This window comes from Schistocerca gregaria, chromosome 8, assembly GCF_023897955.1.
Source record: "Schistocerca gregaria isolate iqSchGreg1 chromosome 8, iqSchGreg1.2, whole genome shotgun sequence".
Taxonomy (NCBI): Eukaryota; Metazoa; Arthropoda; class Insecta; order Orthoptera; family Acrididae; genus Schistocerca; species Schistocerca gregaria.
In genome coordinates this window covers 325931393-325957864 of record NC_064927.1, presented here as the reverse complement: position 1 = coordinate 325957864, position 26472 = coordinate 325931393, and the positions used below count along the sequence as shown (strand labels likewise).

The following is a 26472-nucleotide window of genomic DNA, read 5'->3' as shown; positions in this document are numbered from 1 at the left end:
TTCAGTTTGATGTAAAGTTACATGTACCTGAAACGAACGTGTAGAAAGTTTTAAGCGAAAACCGTCCTGATACCTCTTAAAGTAGAATACATGTACAAGTATTTTTGTTGCTAGGATCGTTGGGTACCGAACTTTCATTGTTGGGGGTATGCACCAAGAGAAGAAAAGATGTCTAGTAAACATACACTCCTGGAAATGGAAAAAAGAACACATTGACACCGGTGTGTCAGACCCACCATACCTGCTCCGGGCGCTGCGTGAGGGCTGTACAAGCAATGATCACACGCACGGCACAGCGGACACACCAGGAACCGCGGTGTTGGCCATCGAATGGCGCTAGCTGCGCAGCATTTGTGCACCGCCGCCGTCAGTGTCAGCCAGTTTGCCGTGGCATACGGAGCTCCATCGCAGTCTTTAACACTGGTAGCATGCCGCGACAGCGTGGACGTGAACCGTATGTGCAGTTGACGGACTTTGAGCGAGGCGTATAGTGGGCATGCGGGAGGTCGGGTGGACGTACCGCCGAATTGCTCAACACGTGGGGCATGAGGTCTCCACAGTACATCGATGTTGTCGCCAGTGGTCGGCGGAAGGTGCACGTGCCCGTCGACATGGGACCGGACCTCAGTGACGCACGGATACACGCCAAGACTGTAGGATCCTACGCAGTGCCGTAGTGGACCGCACCGCCACTTCCCAGCAAATTAGGGACACTGTTGCTCCTGGGGTATCGGCGAGGACCATTCGCAACCGTCTCCATGAAGCTGGGCTACGGTCCCGCACACCGTTAGGCCGTCTTCCGCTCACGCCCCAACATCGTGCAGCCCGCCTCCAGTGGTGTCGCGACAGGCGTGAATGGAGGGACGAATGGAGACGTGTCGTCTTCAGCGATGAGAGTCGCTTCTGCCTTGGTGCCAATGATGGTCGTATGCGTATTTGGCGCCGTGCAGGTGAGCGCCACAATCAGGACTGCATACGACCGAGGCACACAGGGCCAACACCCGGCATCATGGTGTGGGGAGCGATCTCCTAAACTGGCCGTACACGTCTGGTGATCGTCGAAGGGACACTGAATAGTGCACGGTACATCCAAACCGTCATCGAACCCATCGTTCTACCATTCCTAGACCGGCAAGGGAACTTGCTGTTCCAACAGGACAATGCACGTCCGCATGTATCCCGTGCCGCCCAACGTGCTCTAGAAGGTGTAAGTCAACTACCCTGGCCAGCAAGATCTCCGGATCTGTCCCCCATTGAGCATGTTTGGGACTGGATGAAGCGCCGTCTCACACGGTCTGCACGTCCAGCACGAACGCTGTTCCAACTGAGGCGCCAGGTGGAAATGGCATGGCAAGCCGTTCCACAGGACTACATCCAACATCTCTACGATCGTCTCCATGGGAGAATAGCAGCCTGCATTGCTGCGAAAGGTGGATATTCACTGTACTAGTGCCGACATTGTGCATGCTCTGTTGCCTGTGTCTATGTGCCTGTGGTTCTGTCAGTGTGATCATGTGATGTATTTGACCCCAGGAATGTGTCAATAAAGTTTCCCCTTCCTGGGACAATGAATTCACGGTGTTCTTATTTCAATTTCCAGGAGTGTATTTTCTAAAATGCATTCCTTAAATAAAGTAGCTGTGTTACACACTATCGAAGATGAACAGATGCTCATAGCTCCACAGATATACATTTTGGAGGCCATGTTTACTTCACGTTTTTCCTGGTCTTGGTCGATACTACCACTTCTGAAAGTTGCATTCCCTATAGTCTTAGCAACAATAGTAACAGTATGTGTATTACACTGTGAGAGGTTTCAGAATGATTTCGTTTATAATTTTCGACTCGTTCGATTCCGAAATGGGACCATAACCTCAAATTGATACATTTAGTCGTCTCCATCACTCTTGAGCGTTTGTAACATCATCAGGAATGATCCTGTATATACGTACACTAACGGGCGCGTGCGCCAACAACTTTTAGGCTCTGTAGCGTCGTTGGATGACGTTTTCGGATATAGGTTCCTATATAAAACTTCCTACACTTCTACAGGCCTTAGAGTCTGCAACATGAATTATTAAACACCATGCATATGACGGAACAAAGGCTTTATTTAATTTTATGATGAAGAGTGATTATTGTAAAATCCATGCTAGTACATAAATGAACGGAACAAAATTGCGCCCGTCTGCAGGGAAGCAGCCTACTCGCGCCGTATAAAATTCACAGCAGTCTTTCCATTGTGTGCCACCAGTCCGCTGTAACAAGCTCTGACGTCATAAATGTTGCGCAATACTTTATTTAACCTGAAAAGTTGCTATCATGTCAGGAGTAATGCTATACCATTATGTGTTGAATATCAGTTCAATAGCTTTAACCATTTTCGAAATTTGGACGTTTTTCTGTAAAAATCATTGGCGAAACAGAAAAGAGCTAGAAACTTAAAAATTTATATTTAGATTCAGTTTGCATAATAATTTAGTAGAAACAGTGTTGTGGATCCCACAAATTAAAATTTTACTTGAAATTCATGGTTTTCTGGTTTTTGTCTTAAAATTAAGGAAGCAAGATAGATTAAGTAGGTGAATAAATAAAGCTAGGATGTTTAAATGTAAGTAGAAAGGAGATTCGCTATAATCATAATGATGTGAGAAGTTTCAACTAAATAACTATAAAACTATAGCGATAGCATATCTCCAAAGGGCAAGTTCAGAGCTCGTCTACTGCGTTTAGTGTAATTAAATTAATTCTCTCGCCCAACATATATGACTGAGCCACGTCAGACTTTTATTATGACTACTTACCTGTGTGGTGATTGCACATTTAAATTGAAAGCTTCATTGGCCATCAGCAAAGGAAGGAATTAATTATTTCATAACTTAAAGTGGTGCATTACTAGCCCAGCGGCTAGTCGGGTGAGCCGATTTAATCAGACGTTCCCTTAGCCTTCCGCAATGCGGCTATATATATAAGAACGCTGCGCGAGAAAGAAAGGCCCCAGCTCTCTCCAGACGCTGAATCTGCGCACCATCTGTGCCGGGAGTCGTGTCGCGTCGGTATAATTGCTATAAACAGCCTCGGATGCCGTAATAAGTTACTCGGGATACGCGTAACCATGAAATCATTTTCGAATGAAGTGTTAATTCTTGGATGACTTTAGATATCTATATTCAGTTTGCGTATGTCGTATTTTCACGTGCGCCGCGGGACAGACATTCTACCAATTTTAGCGTGGCGTTTGATGAACATTATCATCAAATTATGGCGAGCATTAACTTAAACATTTTATTGAAACAGTTATAGTTTCATCAGCGCATTAGACTCTGAACTGCTCTGGTAGTTCGATTGTGTGGATTCTTTTTGGTCTGTGACTTTCAGTATATAGCGAACATTTTTGAAAGATTCGTTTTTAATTATGAATCCCAAACAATCTAATTCCTCAGAGCTGTAAGCTGTGGCTATAAGTGTATTTCTCAGTTGAAGTGGGCACTAGGAATTCTAATTACAGGCTTCACGTTCTGTTAATCACTTTCTAGTTGCCAATATTGTAGTTAGAGAGCCAGTGTTGAGAACGGAAAACAACACCATTAAATAAATCATAGGAACATTTAATAACAACAAAATTCCACTCGTCGCTCCACATGTGGTGCACCGTCGGGAAACACATTTCTACATTACATTTCATTCAACAATTATTTCCACTCGCCGCCCAACACGTCGGACAAAAGGGGACCCATTTGCTGTTCTGATCTCGGCAGTGAAACTGATACAAGTCGGACCCCTGTTTTAGAGATGCTCATCGGGATCATCAAAGACGAACTAATTGCAGTTATTGTATGCACTTAATACGTATAGTGCTTAAGAAAGTATCACATGTTCCTGTAGCAACTAGCGTCGGTCAAGTCTAGAAGAGAAATTCATGTATTAAGATGTGTGGTAACCAATACCAGTTGAGATATGAGCAAGTTTACTGATGAAGAGTAATGTGCAGTAAAATTCTGTGGTGTAGACCGTCTTACTGCATTTCATCGCCCATGTCCGAATGGCTGTAATTTCGACAACACTATTGGTGGTGATGGTATCAGTCATAGTAGTACAGCGATCTGCTCCGTCAGGCAACTGAGGTTGTGCTGCTCATGCACTACGTTAGTAGCACACGATTAAGGATTCCGAGCAGTGTGAACAAACTCGACTGTAAACAAAGCAAAGAAGGCCTACTGCTACGAGGCAAGTGGCAGATGTGGTGATGTGCCGAGGGCAGTAACCGTCAGAATAGTCAACCGCATGCGGCAAGACATCCACAACGAGCCCGTCCATCTGCAATAATCTCAGCTGGTTGTCCCAGTGAGGTGTGGATCCTGGATCATTCGCATCAACAGGTTACGGTAAGTGTAGCACAGTTTGCACACGTGATTCATTCCAATGAAGGGCTGAAATACGCTTCAGGATGCATGGTAAGCACGTGCAGCGCTGCCTACAACTTCAACACACATGGGTTTGAGAGAACAAGCTGGTCCATATCGAAATAGATTTTGGTTTCCGGACATATCACTGTAGGAAATTTTCTTACAGTTTTGACTAGTACTCCGTCCTACAGCTGTATGTGAACAAAATCGATTGTCAAAATCTAAATACGTACAGCTGTGTACTCCTTGATGCAGTTTCTAACCTTCAATTAACATTTGATTCAAAGTTTTCTTCAAATTTTAAGTGAATATGTGACTTAATTTTTTTAAAAAATATGAATAACTTTTTGGTTAGTAGCAGTCCCACATTTCCTCTGGGCTAAATGCCATGCGAGACATTAAAATGGCCACATATGTAATATGTCTTAATAAATACGCATACTGTTATATTTATAGCTAATGTAGAAATAATTACAACAAACATTTCAATTGTAGATCACGGCATATACGTAAAACAATTAAAACCGTTAAGATAAGAAACCAAAAGAAGATTAATTTGTGGTATACAATTACCAGCTACCCCTTTTTTTTTTTTGCGAGGAAAACGGTACTGAACTACAATTTACTTGTTAACACATCTATTGGATTCAAATCTTCCAACAGTTTGAATTAACCTATGGGGAATCTCTCCTGTTTCTTCGAACTGAAAATGTGCGGTGTTTGTATCATGTTCAGAGGTCATGTATGTCACGTATTTGAGATCATATGTTCGAATATTGTTAGTGTTCTGCCGCGCGGGATGTTCGAGCGGTTCTAGGCGCTACAGTCTGGAATCGCGCGACCGCTACGGTCGCCGGTTCGAATCCTGCCTCGGGCATGGATATGAGTGATGTCCTTAGGTTAGTTACGTTTAAGTCTAAGTTTTGGGAGACTGATGACCATAGTGCTCAAAGCCATTTGTTAGTATTCATTTTGTATAAATTTGGGTTACGCAATAAGCAGAAACTGTCTTCTGAATCTTCTAACGAAACGTATCTCTTCAGCGTCAACAGGTGCTCGCATTGAGTGATTTTAAAGTATTCGATCCCTGTTTTTAGTTTTTTTATGTTGTTATTAGTTCATTCCCATATTTTTACAATTTAGCTTGAACTACTTAGTTGTTATCATAATTCATTTTTGAGAGCTTCATGTTCATCATTTACTAGTGAAAATACGGCAAGGTGAAACAGAAAAGGTAGTATTTATATTGTTCTACAAAGTTGCAAGTTTCTTAATTAATATTAAGGTTTTTTTTTATATGTGAAGGATTTTGTACCATTACGTGCTTAACCAAAACTTTTCAATATCTGCATTATTTACCTCCTTGTGAATAAACTCAATTTAAATGACGAATAATTAAAGTCAACTTATTTTCCAAGAACGCCAACAAGGACGTAATTATCTTCCCCGAACTGTAAAGTAGAGAGACCTAACAGCCCGTAGTTCACGATACAGGAGAAATTCTTTGTTAACCATAGAAAGGGAATTAGGGACTGCTAGTCATACGATCCAGATTGCGACATGTATCCCAAATCAAGACACCTCCGACCAGCAGATCATACCTTCTGAAAATGGAAAATGTTTACGTAAAAGTTTCTCTTTGAAATTGTCATTGACTCCATTTCCCCAAATATTTAATCCTGCGTCAGGAAAATATTATATTATCTAAATTATATTATGCGCTTATGTCTGGCGTAACGTTTTTAATACGTATCTGTGTAAGAAACGAGCTCCGAACACGAACATTAACTTAGCGATTAGCATTATGGCGATAGCCATCAGTTAACGGTTTTATATTTAGAAATTATTTGTTTAACTGCACTTGTGGCAGCAGTCAACACTGAATTCTTTAGAAACACAATGTAATAGCAAAGAGTTTAAATATATCGCCATATTTTTCTACGTACTTGAAACGGAAAACATGCAGCATACAAATTTCAAGGTTTCAAGTGGGTAAACGCTGAAGTCTGTTTGATGAACGTGCCTTCCTTCTGGTTCTAGCCAAAATACTACATGAAATCGAAATGTTAAGTACTGTTATTACGAACAAAACTTATGATACATGTATGATTTAGTACTTTCTTTCTAATAAGCAACTTTAGCACAGAAAAATGTAGCTCCGTTATCCAGTAACAGTAATACATTGTTAATCAATTGTTCCAGCAGAATTCCCGGTCCATACTTTTTTATGCCTTAAAATACAGGACTATGATTTACGAAACAACGTTTATTTTCTAAAACAATATTTCTATTTTTTAAATTCTGGATAGAAGCTCTAAATGTTTTCTTACTGCCAATCATTTTGCTTTGATCGTATGAAATTTTCTAAGGACTCTATTCTTAGTCTAATGCATGGTTTCTTTTTGCTTCTCTTAACCTGCTCCTGATGTTCTCGTTGCTGTGGCCATCTTGAGGAACCTTCATATTTTCTCTTTTTCTCCTCCTACAGCATTTTCTTTTATCAAACATCAGACTACAACATGTATTGCTGTTTCAGTTTCAGTGTCAAAACCATATTCTTTTGTGTCTGATAACAATTTTTCTCTTGGTTGGTAACAGAGCTTACTTTTATGTAATCTCGTACTGTAAACCGTCTTTACACTGCTCCAATGTTTTTACTACAATGTGTGATCTTATCTGCTAGGTTAAATATCTCAATCTGCAGCCTTATGTATGTTACTCATACCTAGAACTATTCAAAGAAGCCTAGGTTGCTCTTTCGTCCATGTGTTTTACTAATTATGGTTACTGTCGTATCAGTTACATGTAATGCTATATGTAATTTCAGTACAGCAGTTTGCCTTGCTTGTTTTCTTCCAAATTGTTTTATGGAAGCGACGAGATGACACATTTGTTCAGCCACTCGTCTATGATTCGGGATAACTCGTATTTATAGCTTCCCGTGGTGTTTGTAAATAGAGACAGAGTCACGGTCGTTTTTGAAACAGACTATAGTCTCTCTACCTCCCAGCCTTTTCCATATGACTTTAAAAATGTTTGAAAGTACTATGTGCTGGCACAATAACATCGATTTCGTGTCTCGTCGACACCCATAGCATTATAGAGGATTCTGGAGCTTACTCGGGAAAGGACGGAGGAGATATCGACGGTGGTTTGTGTAAGGGGTGATGCCAGTATTCACAGGAAGTGGTTTAAGGAAACCTGAATGACGAAATCGGAAGCTAGAAATCTCGAACTCGATCAGTGTAGCTACCGTAGTAGTATAGCACAGTATGGGATGTTCATGTGAGTGTACAGCTGCTAAGCGAGGTGATAATAGTGATCAAAAGCTCACACTTCTAACTATTTTTACTGCGTTTTTGGCGTTCTTGGATCTCTTGTGTGTGTAAATGAAGACACCATCCAAAGAACGTATCTTCTTTTTGTGTGTGTTCAGCAGTTAAATTACCGTTAAACTTATTTCGTTACCAGAAGCTTTTGTTTCTCAGAAAGCTCTTCAATTTTTTTTGTGTCATCAGTCTTCTGACTGGCGTGATACGGCCCGCCACGAATTCCTCTACTATGCCAACCTCTTCATCTCAGAGTACCACTCGCAACCTACGTCCTTAATTATTTGATGCATATTTTCCAATCTCTGTCTGCCTCTACAGCTTTTCCTCTACAGTTTCCCCTAGTTCCATGGAAGTCATTCCCTCATGTCTTAACACATGTTCTATCATCCTGTCCCTTCTCCTCGTCAGTGTTTTCCACACATTCCTTTCCTCTCAGAGTCCGCGCAGAACCTCCTCATTCCTTAACTTACCAGTCCACATAATTTTCACATTCTTCTGTAGTACCACGTCTCAAATGCTTTGATTCTCCTCTGTGTCGGTTTTCCCACAATCCATGTTTCACTACGTATGTTCTAGAAATTTCTTCCGCAAATTAAGCCCTATCTTAGATACTAGTAGACTTCTCTTGGCCAGGAGTGACCTTTTTACCAGTGCTAAACTGCTTTTTATGCCCTCTTGATCCGTCCGTCATTGGAAATTTTCTGCCTAGATGGTACAGTTCCTTAACTCCAACTACTTCGTGACCATCAGTCCTTATGTTAAGTTCCTCGCGGTTTTCATTTCTGCTTCTAATCATAACTTTCATCTTTCTTCGATTTACTCTCAATACGTGTTCTGTACTCATTAGACTGTTCCTTCCAATCAGAAGATCATCTAATTTCTCTTCACTTTCGCTCAGCATAGCAATATCACCAAGGAATCCTATCATTGATATCCTAGCACCCTTGAGTTTTAATTCCATTCCTGAAACCTTCTTTTATTTCTACCACTGCTTCTTCGATGTTCAGATTGAATAGTAGGGGTGAAAGATAACAGCTCTGTCATATACCATTTTTAATCCGAGCATGTCGCATTGGTCGTCCACTCTTATTATCCCTCTGGGCTCTTGAACATAGTGTATATTACCAATCTCTGCCTGTAGCTTACCCCTATTTTTCTCACAATTTCGAACATCTTGCACTTTTTTACATTCTAGAACGCTTTTTACCGGTCGAAAAATTCTTCTAAACTGTGGAGTATTCCTTCCCTCATCAACCGAAACGTCAGAATTGCCTTTCTGGTGCCTTTACCTTTTTGGAAGCCGAACTGATCCTCATGTACCATATCCGCAATTTCCTTTTCCATTCATTTAATTATTACTCTTGTCAAAACCTGGGATGCATCAGCTGTTAATCCGATTGTGCTGTAGTTCTGACAAACGTCAGCTCTTGTATGGATTATATTTTTCCGAAAATCAGATGGTATGTCACCAGACTCATTCATTCTGCACACCAACGTGAACAGTTGATTTGTTGCCACTGCCACCAATGATTTTAGAAATTCTCATGGAATTCTGTCTACCTCTTCTGCCTTATTTGATCTTAAGTCCTCCAAATCTCTCTTAAATCCGTTGCTCATGGCGGCTGCAGTGTAACACGTGTTAAGTTCGGCTCGCGAAATTTAGTCGAATTCGAAGGTGTTCTCGCAGGTGGTGTTGTCTAGTACAAGTGGAAATCGTGTAAACAACAGTGTTCTGTGCAGTAGTGCTATTTTTTTCTGTGCTCCGCCAATATCTGCGAGAAAATGGTAAACAGAAGAATCAACAGCAGCGCGTCCAGCAGCGGGGAAGCAGCAGGTGCGGCGGGCCTGCTCCTGGCGGAAGGTGCGGCCGCGGCTCCCGGTATAGCGGAGTTGGTTCGCTCTGAGGTAAACGCTGCGCTTCGCGATAAAAACAATCTCGATCTGATAGCAGGCACCATATCAGATACTGTAACGGCAGCAGTATTGGCCAAAATGCGTGAAACTGTTGAGGCCAATACTGCCGAAATTACAGCACTAAAAAAGTCTGTGTCTGAATACGAGAAAAAGGCACGAGAGTTGGAAGTGAAACTATCTGCCGCCACAGACGAGCTAGAACAGTACCAAAGGCGAAATAGTCTACGACTGTTTGGAGTAGCAGAAAATAAAGAAGAAGACACGGACAACCTGCTTATACAGGTTGCGCGTGAAAAATTAGGCGTCGAAGTGACCAAGGCAGACATTGACAGGAGCCACCGGGTGGGACGAAAACTACCAGGTGCTACCAAACCTCGTCCAATAATTATTAAATTTGTGTCGTACCGAAAAAGGGCTGAGATCTTTACCCAGAAGAAGAAGTTAGCAAGGACAGGGATTACAATAAGGGAAGATCTGACACACGAGCGGCTAAAGATTTTAAACAGTGCCATATCCCATTTCGGTCTTCAGAATGTGTGGACTCAGGATGGCAGAGTAATCATTAAGACTGCAGCTGGAAAGAAAACAGTCACAAACATGACAGAACTAAATAGTATTAAGTGAACCTACTCGAGCCAAAAGTCAAACTTAACACCATTTTCAAATTTTAACAGTCCTATACTCAGATATAGTCTTGTAATTGTATTAACTTTTTAATTATTTGTACCTTCAACTAATTGTTTTTGTAACTTATTAACTTTTCAATTATTTGTACCTTCAACTAATTGTTTTTGTAACTGTATTAACTTTTTACTATTTTTGTGTCTTTAGCTGTAGCCATTGCTTAGTTTTAGTTACTGCTAATACTTTTTTTCATTTTCTCAGTTTATTCTCTTCCATTCTGTAATAGTTCTATTGCAATTATTTGTCTCTCCTTTAGTTCATTAGTCAACCATCTCTTCGGTTTAAATTGTGCATAACAAAAATTACTATCAGTATCACTTTAGCAAATTTCAATTTAATTCTAGCTTCCTACGATACTCTATTAAATATTAAGCTTTCTTCTCTCTGCTGGCAGCATCGGCCTCTTAAATCACTCCTCTTTCCCTTATTTCCACCCTAAGCTGTTTCAAATACCCTAATTACACTTTTCCTCTTACGACATAGGATACTCAGTGACACACAGCTGTCACCATTTTGGTCATATTCTCCCTGCACCGAATACCACTAATCCATTTTCTATACTCCCGCAACCTCAGGAAATCTCTTGCAGTCGCTTTTCTTTCGGCTCTCGCGGAGTCACAAACAGGGAGCGCAAAATCTCGGACACCCCTGGAATATGTCACTTGGCGGAAACACCGGTCAGTGCCCCTCGCGGCAGGTAGTGCCTAACAAAGGGACAAACCAGTCTGCCACCCTACTCCAGGCTGCTCAGGGGAACGCGTCCGAGCTTTTAGCAGCTCACTGCAACATTCAGTCTTTACCTGCGCATTACGAAGAACTTAGCCTCCTCTTCCACCAACTAAACTACCACGTAATCCTCTTATCCGAAACGTGGTTGAAACCACACATATCCTCTGCATCTATTCATCTCCCAGGGTACACATTTCTTAGGGCAGACAGATCAAAAAAGCGAGGTGGCGGGGTCGGCGCATATATACGAACAGATCTCAAAGCGAAAGTCTTATGTACGTCAAATCCTGCTGAAGAAAAAGAGGCTGAATTCATGTTCATTGAAATAAATATACAAAGTCGGAAATTCTTGACTGGCGTCGTGTACAAGCCGCCAAAAATAAGCTCAATGAGTTCCTTCCAGTCGGAATTACATTCACTTCAGTGTCAATACGAACATGTCATCGTAATGGGTGACTTGAACATAGACCTGCTAAGAGACACTCCCTCCGCAATAAACCTAAGAAGATTGTTTAGTTGCAATAGCATGAACATTCTTCCATTACAACCTACACACCATACGGCGCACAGTCATACTCTTATAGACGTGATCGCAACGAAACAGACTGACAAAGTAAGAGATGTTGGTCAATCATCGGCCCCTGGCCTCTCAGCACATGATGTAATATTCCTGGCCTACTCTGTGCAGCCCCCAAGGATCAAATCGCGTTACATAACTTGTAGGAACATGAAACGTATTGACCTTGACGCTCTAACAGCCGATTGCTCAGAAATCTCATGGCATCAAATAATCAGAGAACCTACAATCGACGGCAAAATTAATGAACTTGGTGATAAACTCACTGCCCTCTATGACAAACATGCACCTGTGCGCACAGTCCGTGTAAGAAAATCTCCTGCTCCATGGCTGACAGCTGAATTACGTCAAATGATGACTAATAGGGATGCTGCCCACAGGCGTTTCAAGGCAGATCCGAAACCCGAATGTTTTGAAGAATATAGAAAGCTACGGAACAGAGTGAAACAATGCATTCGCAATGCCAAAATCAGGCACGCTCGCTCCCTCGTATGCAGCGATTTGACACCCACGACTCTATGGAAGAATCTCCGTAGCTTGGGGGTCGGAAAGGCAAAATCGGAAACTACTTTTCATGTGTCAGCTAACGAATTAAATGAATTCTTCTCTGCACCTCTGAATACCAGCACGGCTGATGATTTCCGTCCACAAGAATCCCCAAACAGGATAACTAACAACGATACCTTTCATCTAAAACATGTAACAACAAATACGGCAAGAAAAGCAATAATGAGAATCTCTTCTGATGCAATAGGCAACGACAGTATCGGTATAACCATGATTAAGAATGTTGCCGATATCTTAGTACCTGTCTTAACTGACATATTTAATTTTTCCCTCGTGAACGGAATATACCCCACTGCATGGAAAAGAAGCATAATTCGACCCATCCCTAAGGTCGAAAACCCGCAACTGCCTAGTGATTACCAACCAATTAGCATACTGCCTGCTGTTTCCAAAGCACTGGAATATATTGTTCATGACCAAATCACTGAACACTTGCATGAATTCAGTCTATATGACAAATTTCAATCCGGTTTCCGTAAACATCACAGCACAAACACTGCTCTAATTAAAGTAACTGATGACCTGAAATATGCCATAGACAATCGAAAGGCAACAATATTGACGCTACTGGACTTCAGCAAAGCTTTTGACACTGTTAACTTTGACATATTACTCAGAAAAATGCAACAGCTTAATTTCTCTGATAGTGCAATGAGATGGTTTGAAAGCTACTTAAAAGACAGACAGCAATGTGTTGTCTGCGCAAATGAAAAATCTTCCTGGAAACATGTTTCTTCGGGAGTGCCACAAGGATCAGTCTTAGGACCACTTTTGTTTTCTTTATATGTCAACGATATTTCGTCGGTTTTGTCCTCCTGTAAACATCATTTCTATGCCGACGACCTCCAGCTCTATCTCAGCGTCAGACCTGAAGACGTAAACACTGCAATCGCTCTGATGAATGATGATCTGTCTTCAGTAGTGACATGGGCGAAAAACCTGGGGCTTAAATTAAATGCAAAAAAGACGCAAGTAATCTTAATAGCCCATCAGAAATTAATAAGTTCAGATTTCCGCGAACGGCTACCTCCTATTCTGCTCGAAGGTACTCCAATACCATATCAGAAAACAGTGAAGAACTTGGGTGTAACTTTGGACGAGCATCTCAACTGGGCGGAGAATACAGTCGCAGTGTGCCGAAAAACGTCTGCTTGTCTCTATGCTCTCAAAAAGTTTCGGAACATATTCCCACAGGACTTGAAACGCCAGCTCGTGCAAGCACTCGTTCTACCGAACCTCCACTATTGTGATGTGATTCAACAAGGCATGAGTAGTGAAAACAAAAGACGGCTAGAGCTAACCATGAATGCCTGTGTGCGTTACACCTGCAACATTCGCCGATATGATCATGTTAGTGCTTCATACTCCGAGCTAGGGTGGCTGCGGCCGGACAAACTGCGTGACTACCACACTCTATGTCTACTTCACCGACTCCTCATCGCGCAAGCACCCCAGTACCTAGCTTCAGAGATTAAAATCCTGTCATACCATCATAATCGAAACACGAGGTCACTCTTATCTGGTATCCTAACTGTGCCCACTCACAAAACAAAAACTTTTGCAAACTCCTTCTCAGTTGCCGCTGTCCGCCTCTGGAACAAACTGCCCCTTACCTTGAGGAAAATTCAATCTCCTGTTGCTTTTAAGAAGAAGTTGAAGCATTTCCTACTATCATCCGCATAAAATTCTCCACAAAATTAATGTGCAAGGCAAATCCTCTCATCTGTCAAATAGCAAAGCTAGTGTCTCCTATCTTGCTCCTGAGATGCCTTCCTCTTCATCTATCTCTATTAGACACGCAGTCTCCTTTTCCTTTATATTTTCCTTAATTATGTTTCATCATGTCTCTCTATTCTTCTCCTCGCTTCACCATGAGTCTCCCTCATACTCCCTGCTGCCAGCACTCCTATCTTAAATCTTTCTCTTCAATAATGTATTTTTCGAGGTGTACCTTTCTAATTGTTTATCTCACTTTTTGTATTAGATGTAGTTTAACATGCCTACTGAAACATATGACTGTAAAATAAGTAGAATGCCTGGTTAGATGTAAGAGAGGGCCTGATGGCCCTAATCTTGCCAGGTTAAATAAATAAATAAATAAATAAATAAATTCTGATTCTAACACTGGATCCCGTCTCTCTTCTAAATAGACTCCTGTTTCATCTTCTATCACATAAGACAAATCTTCCCTCTCAAAGAGGCCTGCAATATACTCTTTCCACTTATCCGTTTCTTCTCTGCATTTAACAGTGGAATTTCCGTTGCACTCTTACTGTTACCAGCCTTGCTTTATATGTCATCGAAGGTCGTTTTGACTTTCCTGCATGCTGAGCCAGTCCTTAAGACAATGATTTCTTTCTAAATTTCTGCACAGTTTTCATGCAGCCATTTCGTCTTAGCTTCCCTGCACTTCCTGTTTTTTTTTTCCTTCTTCAGCCACTTGTATTTCTGTTTCGTTAAATTTCACTAAACATTTTTGTGTTTCCTCCTTTAATCGTTCAACCGATGTGCTTCTTCTGTTACCCATGGTTTCTTCGCAGCTATCATCTTTCTACCTATGCTTCTCATTCCAACTTCTGTGAATGCCCTTTTTAGAGATTTCCATTTCTCTTCAACTATACTCGGCTTTTTGCTATTCTTTATTGCTGTATCCACAGCCTTAGAGAGCTTGAAGCGTGTTTCGTCATTCCTTAGTATTTCTGTGTCCCACATGTTTAAATACTGATTCTTCCAGACTAATTTCTTACTACTGTTCATAACTACTACATTGTAATCTGAGTCTTTATCTGGTACTGGATAAGCGTTCAAATACAGTGTCTGATATTGGAATCTCTACCTGATTTAATGTCAATGAAGTCTTCCCACATCACCAGGCCTTTTAGAAGTATACCACCTCCTCTTGTGATTCTTGAACAGGTTATTCGCTACTACAGAACTCAGTTAACCTTTCTCCTCTTTGGTTCCTTGCCCCAAGCTCATATTCTCCTGTAACCTTTTCTTCTACTCCTTCCCCTACAGTTGCATTCCTGTCCCCAAAGACTATTACATTTTCATGTAGTTCCACATACTGTATTACATTTCCAATATCTTCGTATACTTTCTCTTTCTCTTCACCTTCAGCTTGAGGCGTCGACATATATATCTGTTATATCTGTGCTATCGTTGTCGGTGATGAGCTGATGTCGCTCTGGTCAGAACAACTCTATCACTGAACTGTTCACAGTAACTCACTATCTGACTTACCTTCCTATTCATAGCGAATCCTGCTAACATTATAACTATTTTTGCTGCTGTTGATATTGCCCTATATTTATCTGACCAGAAATCGTTGTCTCTTTCCCCTCCTGGAGATCCGAATGGGGGACTATTCCGAAATTTTTTGTCAATGGAGAGATCATCATGATACTTTTTCAATCATAGATTACATATGCTGCACATACACAGTGTGTGTCATCAGTGCTGTGGTTTCGATTATCTTCTGCATCCTCAGGCCGTTGATCATCGCTGATTCTTTCGCCTTTAGGGGCAGTTCAGCATTCCAAGGAAAAGAGAGTGCCCTGAACCTCTGTTTGCTCCTCCGTCCTCTTTGACAAGGCCGTTATCAGAATGAGGATGACTTCTTACGCCAGTTGTCTTCGGCCGCCAGTGCTGATTATTAGTCAAATTTTAAGCGGTCGCGGGTTTTGAACCAGCACCCGATGACATTTTGATTATCAACCGAAGACGCTACCCCCTATACCACGGCTGCATACAGTATTTCAATACGCTACCTTAAATATTACGTTATTCAAATTTGTTTATTGAATATCTTAAACTGTTTGCTTTTCAGTTTTCGGACATTTGTCTTATATCTTTCCTAACCGTATCTAAGAATGATTTTTTGGTCATCGCTTGCGCAAGGTCTTGTTGGCAGTGTATATAATTCAAGATATCAGCAGGTGTTTTACTTTTATGAACTTACAGGCACTTCGTGATAATTTAACGTATTTTAGCTGTAGATGGTAGTTTCCAGAAGAGGAATTTTCAGAAATACGAATAGTAAAGACACCATTGCTACAAACTTCGACAGTTGACGAGAAATGTCTTTCCCTTCCAGGTTCGTCACCCATTTGGAAAACACGATGAGCCCCATCGCAATGACGCAGTTTGTCTGCAGCGTCCTCGTTGCGTGTTCGTCATTATTCCAAGCAACATATGTAAGTTACAAACTTCAGTTCCTGAATATTTCGTGTTGTTCATTGCACTTGGGTTGTAAGTATTTAATAACACATCTAATTTTCACGGTGTGTAAGGTGACTGGCACTAAATTGCACGATTCATATAACTATGATCGATTCCAGTAAAGCAAGTAATTCTAAACCTGGTTGACTAGACGTCTCATACCCAACATCCTGGCTCGTGGTTTCCTCCGGAAATTTCGTTATTCCGTTATGATACCACCTTAAATACAGAACAGCATAAAAAGATATGATTTGTTATTATGTCTAGAGTTAACGACTTGTTAGAGCTGTACGTTCCCTGCTGACATTTGAAGAGGCTTATGGCATAATCTTGTAGGTCAGACTTTGACGAATATGAGTGAAGGACTATGCTATGGAGCAGAGACTGCCGTCTTTTGGTTGCCACAGTTATGTATATCTTTTTATGCACAATAACTACACACATTTCGCCACTTGTTTGAACATGAAATGGGGATATGCTACATGTTATGGTAATGTGATGTAAGTCGGACTTGCGCAACAATGCTATGAGGCAAAAACAGATTTTCTGTTTACATGTGACGGCGAAGTAAAATAAGAATGGCTTGCATAAGAACGGCATGACTCAAATTCAGATTTCCTGTTCCACCACAAGGAAGTTTTCCGTTACTGACAAGTAGTAAAGGGTACTCCAATCAGACTCAAATGATGATTATTGCATTACCTGGATTTAGGTCACTATGAGCCATCGTTAATAAAAACACTTGTACATCCGCATATTCTCAACTGAACTTTACATATCCGAGGTAGAGTCTTCCCATTCAGCTCTGACACGCCAAGTCACTACAGACCCTCACTCAAGAGAATATACTATCTTCTTAATATATGTTAGTTATTTCTGGCAACTGATGAATAAAAGTGTGCCACATGTATCGAATCAACATACGCAACAGCTCAATGTTAACTGTAATATTCTGCCGTGGAATCTTTCAACACATAATGACAAATAGTATTTCATCCCGTAATAGAATAATAGTCCGTGGCCATTTTAACAAATAATTCACCACAAACAATCTACTCGACATATATAAATCAGGTTTCCGCAAATCTCGTAGCGCAACATGTACTTTAATGAAACAAGATCTAAAGTCACCAGTGGACGAATAAGAGGTGACTGCAATATGCTTCTCAGATTTGAGTAATGCCTGTAGTAACTTTGACTTCAAATTTTACTTGCCTATCGTAGATGCTTAAAATTGTCTCCACGGGTACTTAAACGGTTCCGTTCGTTCCTGATGTCTCACTAACAATGCGTCACAGCTGGGTCCTTACGCCACAGTTACGTCGCACGAATTTTATTCGGATCTGGATCACCTCCCTGTCTCGCAAGCTGGCATGCTGAACACTGAGCCGTATGTACAGGTCGATGTGTCCAAATCCATGGGATAATTTTATTCATACACATTAAAAAAAGTTATGCATCACCTAGAGTTCCGAGAGTTCCGGCACCTGTGCAGAAAATTGGAACTGTGGTAAATATATACATCATTTCCACCCTTTTTATTACTCATGAAAACTACACATTGCACGCTGTACCACCATACAGGGAGACCTTCAGAGGTGGTGCTACAGATTTCTGTACACACCGGTACCCCTAATACCTAGTAGCACGTTTTCTTCCACTGATGCATGCCTCTATTCGTTGGAGCATACTATCCACAAGTTCACCAAAGCACTGTCGGTCCAAATTGTCCTACTCCTCAACGGCGATTCGTCGTAGATACGTCAGAGTCGTTGGCGTGTCACGTTGCCCATACACGGCCCTTTTCATTGTATCCCAGACATGTTCGATAGGCTTCATGTCCACATCTATATCTACATCTACATCTTCATCTACATGACTAATCTGCAATTCACATTTAAGTGCTTGGCAGAGGCTTCATCGAACCACAATCATACTATCTCTCTACAGTTCCACTCCCGAACAGCACGCGGGAAAAACGAACACCTAAACCTTTCTGTTCGAGCTCTGATTTCTCTTATTTTATTTTGATAATATTTCCTACTTATGTAGGTTGGGCTCAACAAAATATTTTCGCATTCGGAGGAGACAGTTGGTGACTGAAATTTCGTAAATAGATCTCGCCGCGACGGAAAACGTCTTTGCTTTAATGACTTCCATCCCAACTCGCGTATCATATCTGCCACACTCTCTCCCCTATTACGTGATAACACAAAACGAGGTGCCCTTTTTTGCACCCTTTCGGTGTCCTCCGTCAATCCCACCAGGTAAGGATCCCACACCGCACAGCAATATTCTAACAGAGGACGAACGAGTGTAGTGTAAGCTGTCTCTTTAGTGGACTTGTTGCATCTTCTAAGTGTCCTGCCAATGAAACGCAACCTTTGACTCGCCTTCCCCACAATATTATCTATGTAGTCTTTCCAACTGCAGTTGTTCGTAATTTTAACACCCAGGTAGTTAGCTGAATAGACAGCCTTGAGAATTGTACTACTTATCGAGTAATCGAATTCCAACGGATTTCTTTTGGAAATCATGTGGATCACCTCACACTTTTCGTTATTTAGCGTCAACTGCCACCTGCCACACCATACAGCAATCACTTCTGAATCGCTTTGCAACTGATACTGGTCTTCGGATGACCTTACTAGACGGTAAATTACAGCATCATCTGCGAACAACCTAAGAGAACTGCTCAGATTGTCACCCAGGTCATTTATATGGATCGGGAACAGCAGAGGTCCCAGGACGCTTCCCTGGGGAACACCTGATATCACTTCAGTTGTAGTCGACGATTTGCCGTCTATTACTACGAACTGCGACCTTCCTGACAGGAAATCACGAATCCAGTCGCACAACTGAGACGATACCCCGTAGGCCCGCTGCTTGATTAGAAGTCGCTTGTGAGGAACGGTGTCAAAAGCTTTCCGGAAATCTAGAAATACGGACTCAACTTGAGATTCCCTGTCGACAGCGGCCATTAGTTCGTGCGGATAAAGAGCTAGCTGCGTTGCACAAGAACGGTGTTTTCTGAAACCAAGCTGATTACGTATCAATAGATTGTTCCCTTCGAGGTGATTCATAATGTTTGAATACAGTATATTGTGCGAACCGCTACGCAAACCGACGTCAGTGATAGAGGACGGGCTGGCCCCTCTAGTCGAGCGATGTCCTGATCCTAAAGGAAGTCATTCACAAGATGTGCGCGATGGGGGCGCGAATAGTGGTCCGTGAAATTGAATTCCTGTTCAAGCTGGTGGAGGCTCTGTAATGGTGTGGGGCGTGTGCAGTTGGAGTGATATAGGACCCCTGATACGTCTAGATACGACTCTGACAGGTGACACGTGCGTAAGCGTCCTATTGATCACCTGCATCTATTCATGTCCATTGTGCATTCCGACGTACTTAGGCAAATCCAGCAGGACAGCGTGATATCCTACATGCCCCTAATACCTACAGAGTGGTTCCAGGTGGTTCCAGGAACACTCTTCTGAGTTTCCACACTTCCGCCGGCCACCAAACTCCCCAGGAATGAACGTTACTGAGCATATCTGGGATGCTTTGTAAAGAGATCTCCAACCCCTCGTACTCTTACGGATTTACGGACAGCCCTGCAGGATTCATGGTATCAGTTCCCTACAGTACTGCTTTAGACATTAGTCGAGTCCATGCCACATAGTGATGCGGCACAACTTCGTGCACGATATTTGGTAGTTGTACCATTTTCTGTGGCTCTTCATTTTAGCTAGTGGTGACTTCTATCTATCTTCGATATGTTGGCGAAAATACATATTCAAAGACGGTGGACCGTATTTTTAAACATCGCCACACATGCTTTCACCGAAAATTATTTTCGGCAATTTTATTAGGGCCCTCTTACAGTCTCCATTTACGACAAAACTGTCCCTCTATAATTAGAACCTTTTTAAAATAAATCTTCAGCAACACCGATTAGTTTGTGCTGTGTTACTACCAACCAGGCGCTGTAGTTGTAACCTTAAAATATCCTACGCATGATCCCAGGGTAGTGGCGCATTCACTCTGTTTTATGGGCCTTACATATTGTTGAATTATACATAAAATACATGACTGTAAATTTCTGCAACGAGTAATGTTGTTTCATGATCTACGAACGGTGTTGATGTATACCTTCGTTTCATTGCAGACTATTGCGTACTGTTTTTCAAGGTAACATCCCAATGTTGTTGTGCCGTCTGTCAAAAATATAAGAAGATTAAAAACGCGTTCCACCCAAGTATTGGTCATTCATGACCTACTACAGATTGAAAAATTAATTCCCAGCTACAGGTTCACTATTTCAAAAACCTCTGTTTATTGTCCACTGTCGTCTGTGTTAGCTTACCCCGAAATGTTTGGTATATGCTTTGTGCTTTAGATGATCTAAGGAGAACTGAAATGGGCGAATAATTGTGTTGCTGCAATGACGTCCGTGGGCTATCGACGCCATGATGATATTTTTAATTAAATTTTCACTCTGCAGAGGAGAGTTCGTTGATATTAAACTTCCTGGAAAATTAAAACTGTTTATTGGACCGAGACTCGAATTTGGGACCTTTGATCAGTCGGTAGAGCAATTTTTCGCTAAAGGCAAAGGTCCCGACTTCGAGTGTCGGTTCAGCACACAGTTTACATCCCCTACAAAGTTCCATATCAGCGCATACACTCGGCTTCAAAGTGAAGATCCTTGAGGCTGTCTCCGCCATATCCTGTATTCCAGGTGTGCTGGTCTTGCAAGTTTCATAGGAGAGCGTATGTAAAGCTTCGAAGGAAGGAGATCAGGTACTGGCGGATGTACAGGAATGAGGTAGCTCTGTCAGCAGAGAGAAAGGTCCAGATTTCGACTCTCAGTCACGCATACAGTTTTAATCTGTCAGGAAGTTCGACCCTATCTTATTTCTGGGTTTCGTAGCCGTCACGTTTTGGTTCTGAGATTATTACACTCGCTGAGAGAAATTAATCAAGGTGTTCTAGGATATTTATTGCTTTTCAATAGAAGTTTTTGAAAGATTTTAAAAATATGTACTATATTTTTCTTTCTAGTTTCTGACAACTATCGACCTAACAAACTTACTTCCATTGCAGAGTAAGGACCTTTCTGCAGCGTTTAGCTCGATGTCGTTTCTCCCGATTCCAGGAGGCCAGGTCTACCTCTACTGCTGGGCAGCTCACACAGTGACAGAACAGGTGAGAACACGAGTAGAACTGCTTAGTTATTGACAATGCGCCCCACTGCTTATACTTCGCATGGTTTTCAAGTTATTAACGCCTTCACAGCTTCTATACGAAGAGTATCGACTATCCTCTCACAGTGTGTGGTAAAACATGCAACTAGTCGCTTTTTCATTTGATCTGTTTATTGTACTATTAACATGTTTTCGTGACACTGCAGACTCATTTGATGGAGGTGTTACAGGAACATTATATTCCGCAGCAACTGCAGCTATATGCCAGGGTAGTGGTGATTCCTCTACCTGGTGGTATGCGTAACAACTTTCAGATAATGTACATTTTTCCAGGATACACGCATACACATATGAAGAGTATTGCTGTGTGCGTGTTGTGTGTAAAAGGTAGCAAAACGTCGATTACCGTGAGAGAGCCACTCCTTTTCAGAATGAATCTGATAGGTCATATGAGATTATGAACCAACGTTGGTGTGAAAAACTTAAGGAAGAAAGTCACTTTCTGAGATTTTCAAGCAACATAACACGTTGAAATTACACCAGCCATAGAACAAATTGCTACAGTACGTCATAAAAGGTCTCTGAAGAGATGACACTTTTATTCAAAAACAGTAGCTACACACAAGTCATCGCGATTAATTATGGTCCCTTGGACATTACAAAAGGGGGAGCACGGTTCATAACAATGAGTGATCACCACAGAAGGCAATGCATGCTCCGTGATGTGCTCCGATGCTAGCCATGAAGTTGGTGAGGAGTTCTTGTGGTGCAGGATTTCATTACTTCTCCAGTGGGGTTCACAGTTGGTGAACAGTCGTAAGTTCATGTCGATCTACTGTAGTACGTGTCCTCAATGCATCGCACATGTGTTCGATGGATGGATTTAACTCACGGGAATGGGAAGGCTTGTCCACCTACGGTGGTCGATTCGTTTGCGCATTGTCATCCATAAAAAATGAAGTCAGGGCCGATGCACACCTGAAAAGACGCATATAGGTAAGGAGTAAAGTGTTATAATAACGTTTACCAGTGAGTATACCGTGTCCAAAGATTTTGAGGTCAGTACTTTCATTTCCCCCCATGAACTATGGACCTTGCCGTTGGTGGGAAGGCTTGCGTGCCTCAACGATACGGATGGCCGTACCGTAGGTGCAACCACAACGGAGGGGTATCTGTTGACAGGCAAGACAAACGTCTAGTTCCTGAAGACAGGCAGCAGCCTTTTTAGTAGGTGCAGGGGCAACAGTCTGAATGATTGACTGATCTGGCCCTGTAACACTAACCAAAACGGCCTTGCTGTTCTGGTACTACGAACGGCTGAAAGCAAGGGGAAATTACAGCCGTAATTTTTCCCCAGGGTATGCAGGTTTACTGTATGATTAAATGATGATGGCGTCCTCTTGGGTAAAATATTCCGGAGGTAAAATAGTCCCCCATTCGGATCTCCGGGCGGGGAACACTCAAGAGGGCGTTGTTATCAAGAGAAAGAAAACTGGCGTTCTACGGATCTGAGCGTGGAATGTCGGATCCCTTAATCGGGCAGGTAGATTGGAAAATTTAGAGGGAAATGGATAGGTTAGTGTGAATTAGTGAAGTTCGCTGGCAGGAGGAACAAGACTTTTGGTCAGGTGAATACAGGGTTATCGATACAAAGTCAAGTAAGGGTAATGCAGGAGTAGGTTTAATAATAAAGAAAAAAATAGGAGTGGCCACGATAGACACGAAGCCCACGCCTACTGCAGTAGTACAAGTTTGTATGCCAACCATCTCTGCAGATGATGAAGAAATTGATGAAATGTATGATGAGATAAAAGAAATTATTCAGATAGTGAAGGGAGACGAAAATTTAATAGTCATGGGTGACTGGAATTAGACAGTAGGAAAAGGAAGAGAAGGAAACGTAGTAGGTGAATATGGATTGGGGCTAAGGAAAGAGGAAGCCGCCTGGTAGAATTTTGCACAGAGCATAACTTAAATATAGCTGACACTTGGTTCAAGAATCGTGAAAGAAGGTTGTATATATGGAAGAACCGTGGAGCTACTAAAAGGTTTCAGATAGATTATATAATGGTAAGAAAGAGATTTAGGAACCAGATTTTAAATTGTAAGACATTTCCACAGGCAGATGTGGACTCTGACCACAATGTATTGGTTATGAACCGTAGATTAAAACGGAAGAAACTGCAAAGAGGTGAGAATTTAAGGAGATGGGACCTGGATAAACTGAAAGAACCAGAGGCTGTACAGAGTTTCAGGGCGAGTATTAGAGAACAATTGACAGGAATGGGTGAAAGAAATACAGTAGAAGAAGAATGGGTTGCTTTGAGGAATGAAATAGTGAAGGCAGCAAAGGATCAAGTAGGTAAAAGGACGAGGGCTAGTAGAAATCAATGGGTAACAGAAGAGATACTGCATTGAATTGATGAAAGGAGAAAATACAAAAACGCAGTAATTGAAGCAGGCAAAAAGGAATACAAACGTCTCAAAAATGAGATCGACAGAAAGTGCAAAATGGCTAAGCAGGCATGGCAAGAGGACAAATGTAAGGATGTAGAAGCTTATCTCACGAGTGGTAACATAGATATTGCCTATTGGAAAATTAAAGACACTTTTGGAGAAAAGAGAACCACTTGCATGAATGTCAGGAGCTCAGATGCAAACCCAGTTCTAAGCAAAGAAGGAAAGCAGAAAGGTTGAAGGAGTATATAGAGGGTCTACACAGGGGCGATATTCTTGAGGACAATATTATGGAAATGGAAGAGGAGGTAGATGAAGATGAAATGGGAAATATGATACTACGTGAAGAGTTTGACAGAGCACTGAAAGACCTAAGTCGAAACAAGGCCCCAGGAGTAGACAACATTCCATTAGAACTACTGACGGCCTGGGGAGAGCCAATCCTGACAAAACCATAACATCTGGTGAGCAAGATGTATGAGACAAGCGAAATTCCCTCAGACTTCAAGAAGAATATAATAATTCCAATCGCAAAGAAAGTAGGTGTTGACAGATGTGAAAATTACCGAACTATCAGTTTAATAAGCCACGGCTGCAAAATACTGACGCGAATTCTTTAGACGAATGGAAAAACTGGTAGAAGCCGACCTCGGGGAAGATCAGTTTGGATTCCGTAGAAATGTTGGAACACATGAAGCAATACTGACCCTACGACTCATCTTAGAAGAGAGATTAGGGAAAGGCAAACCTACGTCTCTAGCATTTGTAGACTTAGAGAAAGCTTTTGACAATATTGACTGGAATATTCTGTTTCAAATTCTGAAGGTGGCAGGGATGAAATACAGGGAGTGAAAGGCTATTTACAATTTGTACAGAAACCAGATGGCATTTGTAAGAGTGGAGGGATATGAAAGGGAAGCAATGTTTGGGAAGGGAGTGAGACAGGGTGGTAGCCTCTCCCTGATGCTATTCAATCTGTATATTGAGCAACCAGTAAAGGAAACAAAAGAAAAGTTCGGAGTAGGTATTATAATCCATGGAGAAGAAATAAAAACTTTGAGGTTCGCCGATGACACTGTAATTCTGTCAGAAACAGCAAAGGACTTGGAAGAGCAGTTGAACGGAATGGACAGTGTCTTGAAAGGACGGTATAAGATGAACATCAACAAAATCAAAACGAGTATAATGGAATGTAGTCGAATTAAATCGGGTGATGCTGAGGGAATTAGATTAGGAAATGACTCATTTAAAGTAGTAAAGGAATTTTGCTATATGGGGAGCAAAATAACTGATGATGGTCGAAGTAGAGAGGATATAAAAAGTAGACTGGCAATGGCAAGGAAAGCGTTTCTGAAGAAGAGTAATTTGTTAACATCGAGTGTTGATCTAAGTGTCAGGAAATCATTTCTGGAAGTATTTGTATGGAGTGTAGCCATGTATGGAAGTGAAACATGGACAATAAATAGTTTGGACAAGAAGAGAATAGAAGCTTTCAGAATGTGGTGCTACAGAAGAATGCTGAAGATTAGAATGGTAGATCACGTAACTAATGAAAAGGTATTGAATAGAATTAGGGAGAAGAGGAGTTTGTGGCACAACTTGACTAGAAGAAGGGATCGGTTGGTAGGACATGTTCTGAGGCATCAATGGATCACCAATTTGGTACTGGAGGGCAGCGTGGAGGGTAAAAATCGTAGAGGGAGACCAAGAGGTGAATACTCTAAGCAGATTCAGAAGGATGTAAGCTGCATTAGGTACTGGGAGATGAAGAAGCTTGCACAGGATAGAGTAGCATGGCGATCTGAATCAAACCAATCTCAGGACTGAAGACCACAACAACAAAAACAACGTTCATTTGACATTATGCTTTCCCACAACGCAACTCCTACACCACCAAATCGATCACGTTCGACAATGCTGGATGTACTCTCATATGGCTAGAGATGGGTACAGTTAATGCACCCTAGATAACGCACTCTATTAAGAACCATGTCCCACTTATTCTATTGTCCAGGAAACATTATGAAACACAGTGAGTTCAGTGTAATTATTGTTTTTGTATAAAAGTGTCATTTCCGTTCGTCTCAGTGCGTATTTCTTTTAGTAACCTTCAGTACTGTACTGTACTGTAGTGTTCTGAACAATACTTCAACAGTTCTCTCCACCTGTGCTCCAAGTTTTATCGAGCTAGTGTTGCAACATCTGAAAGTTACTTTCGTCCTCACGTTTTGCACACCAATGTACTTTTAACCTGAAATGTACTCTCAGATACTGAGCGTGATCCACTGATGATGCAGTATCAGTGTTACAACCAGAAGTAAACTTTGGAGGCATCAGCCGGAAGTAACAAAGCCGAAATATGGTTTGCCGGCCGAAGTGGC

The 26472-nt window shown here is 41.7% G+C and overlaps 1 protein-coding gene across 1 annotated transcript in view; it reads left to right on the top strand.

Annotated features, from left to right (window-relative positions):
- The window catches only part of LOC126284959 (odorant receptor Or2-like), a 54176-nt gene that overhangs the window by 5824 nt on the left and 21880 nt on the right, over nt 1-26472 (top strand). The window contains exons 2-3 of the mRNA XM_049984233.1: nt 16306-16405; nt 21534-21635. Of these exons, the coding sequence (XP_049840190.1) occupies nt 16306-16405; nt 21534-21635 (202 nt within the window). The remainder of the gene's footprint in view (nt 1-16305; nt 16406-21533; nt 21636-26472) is intronic.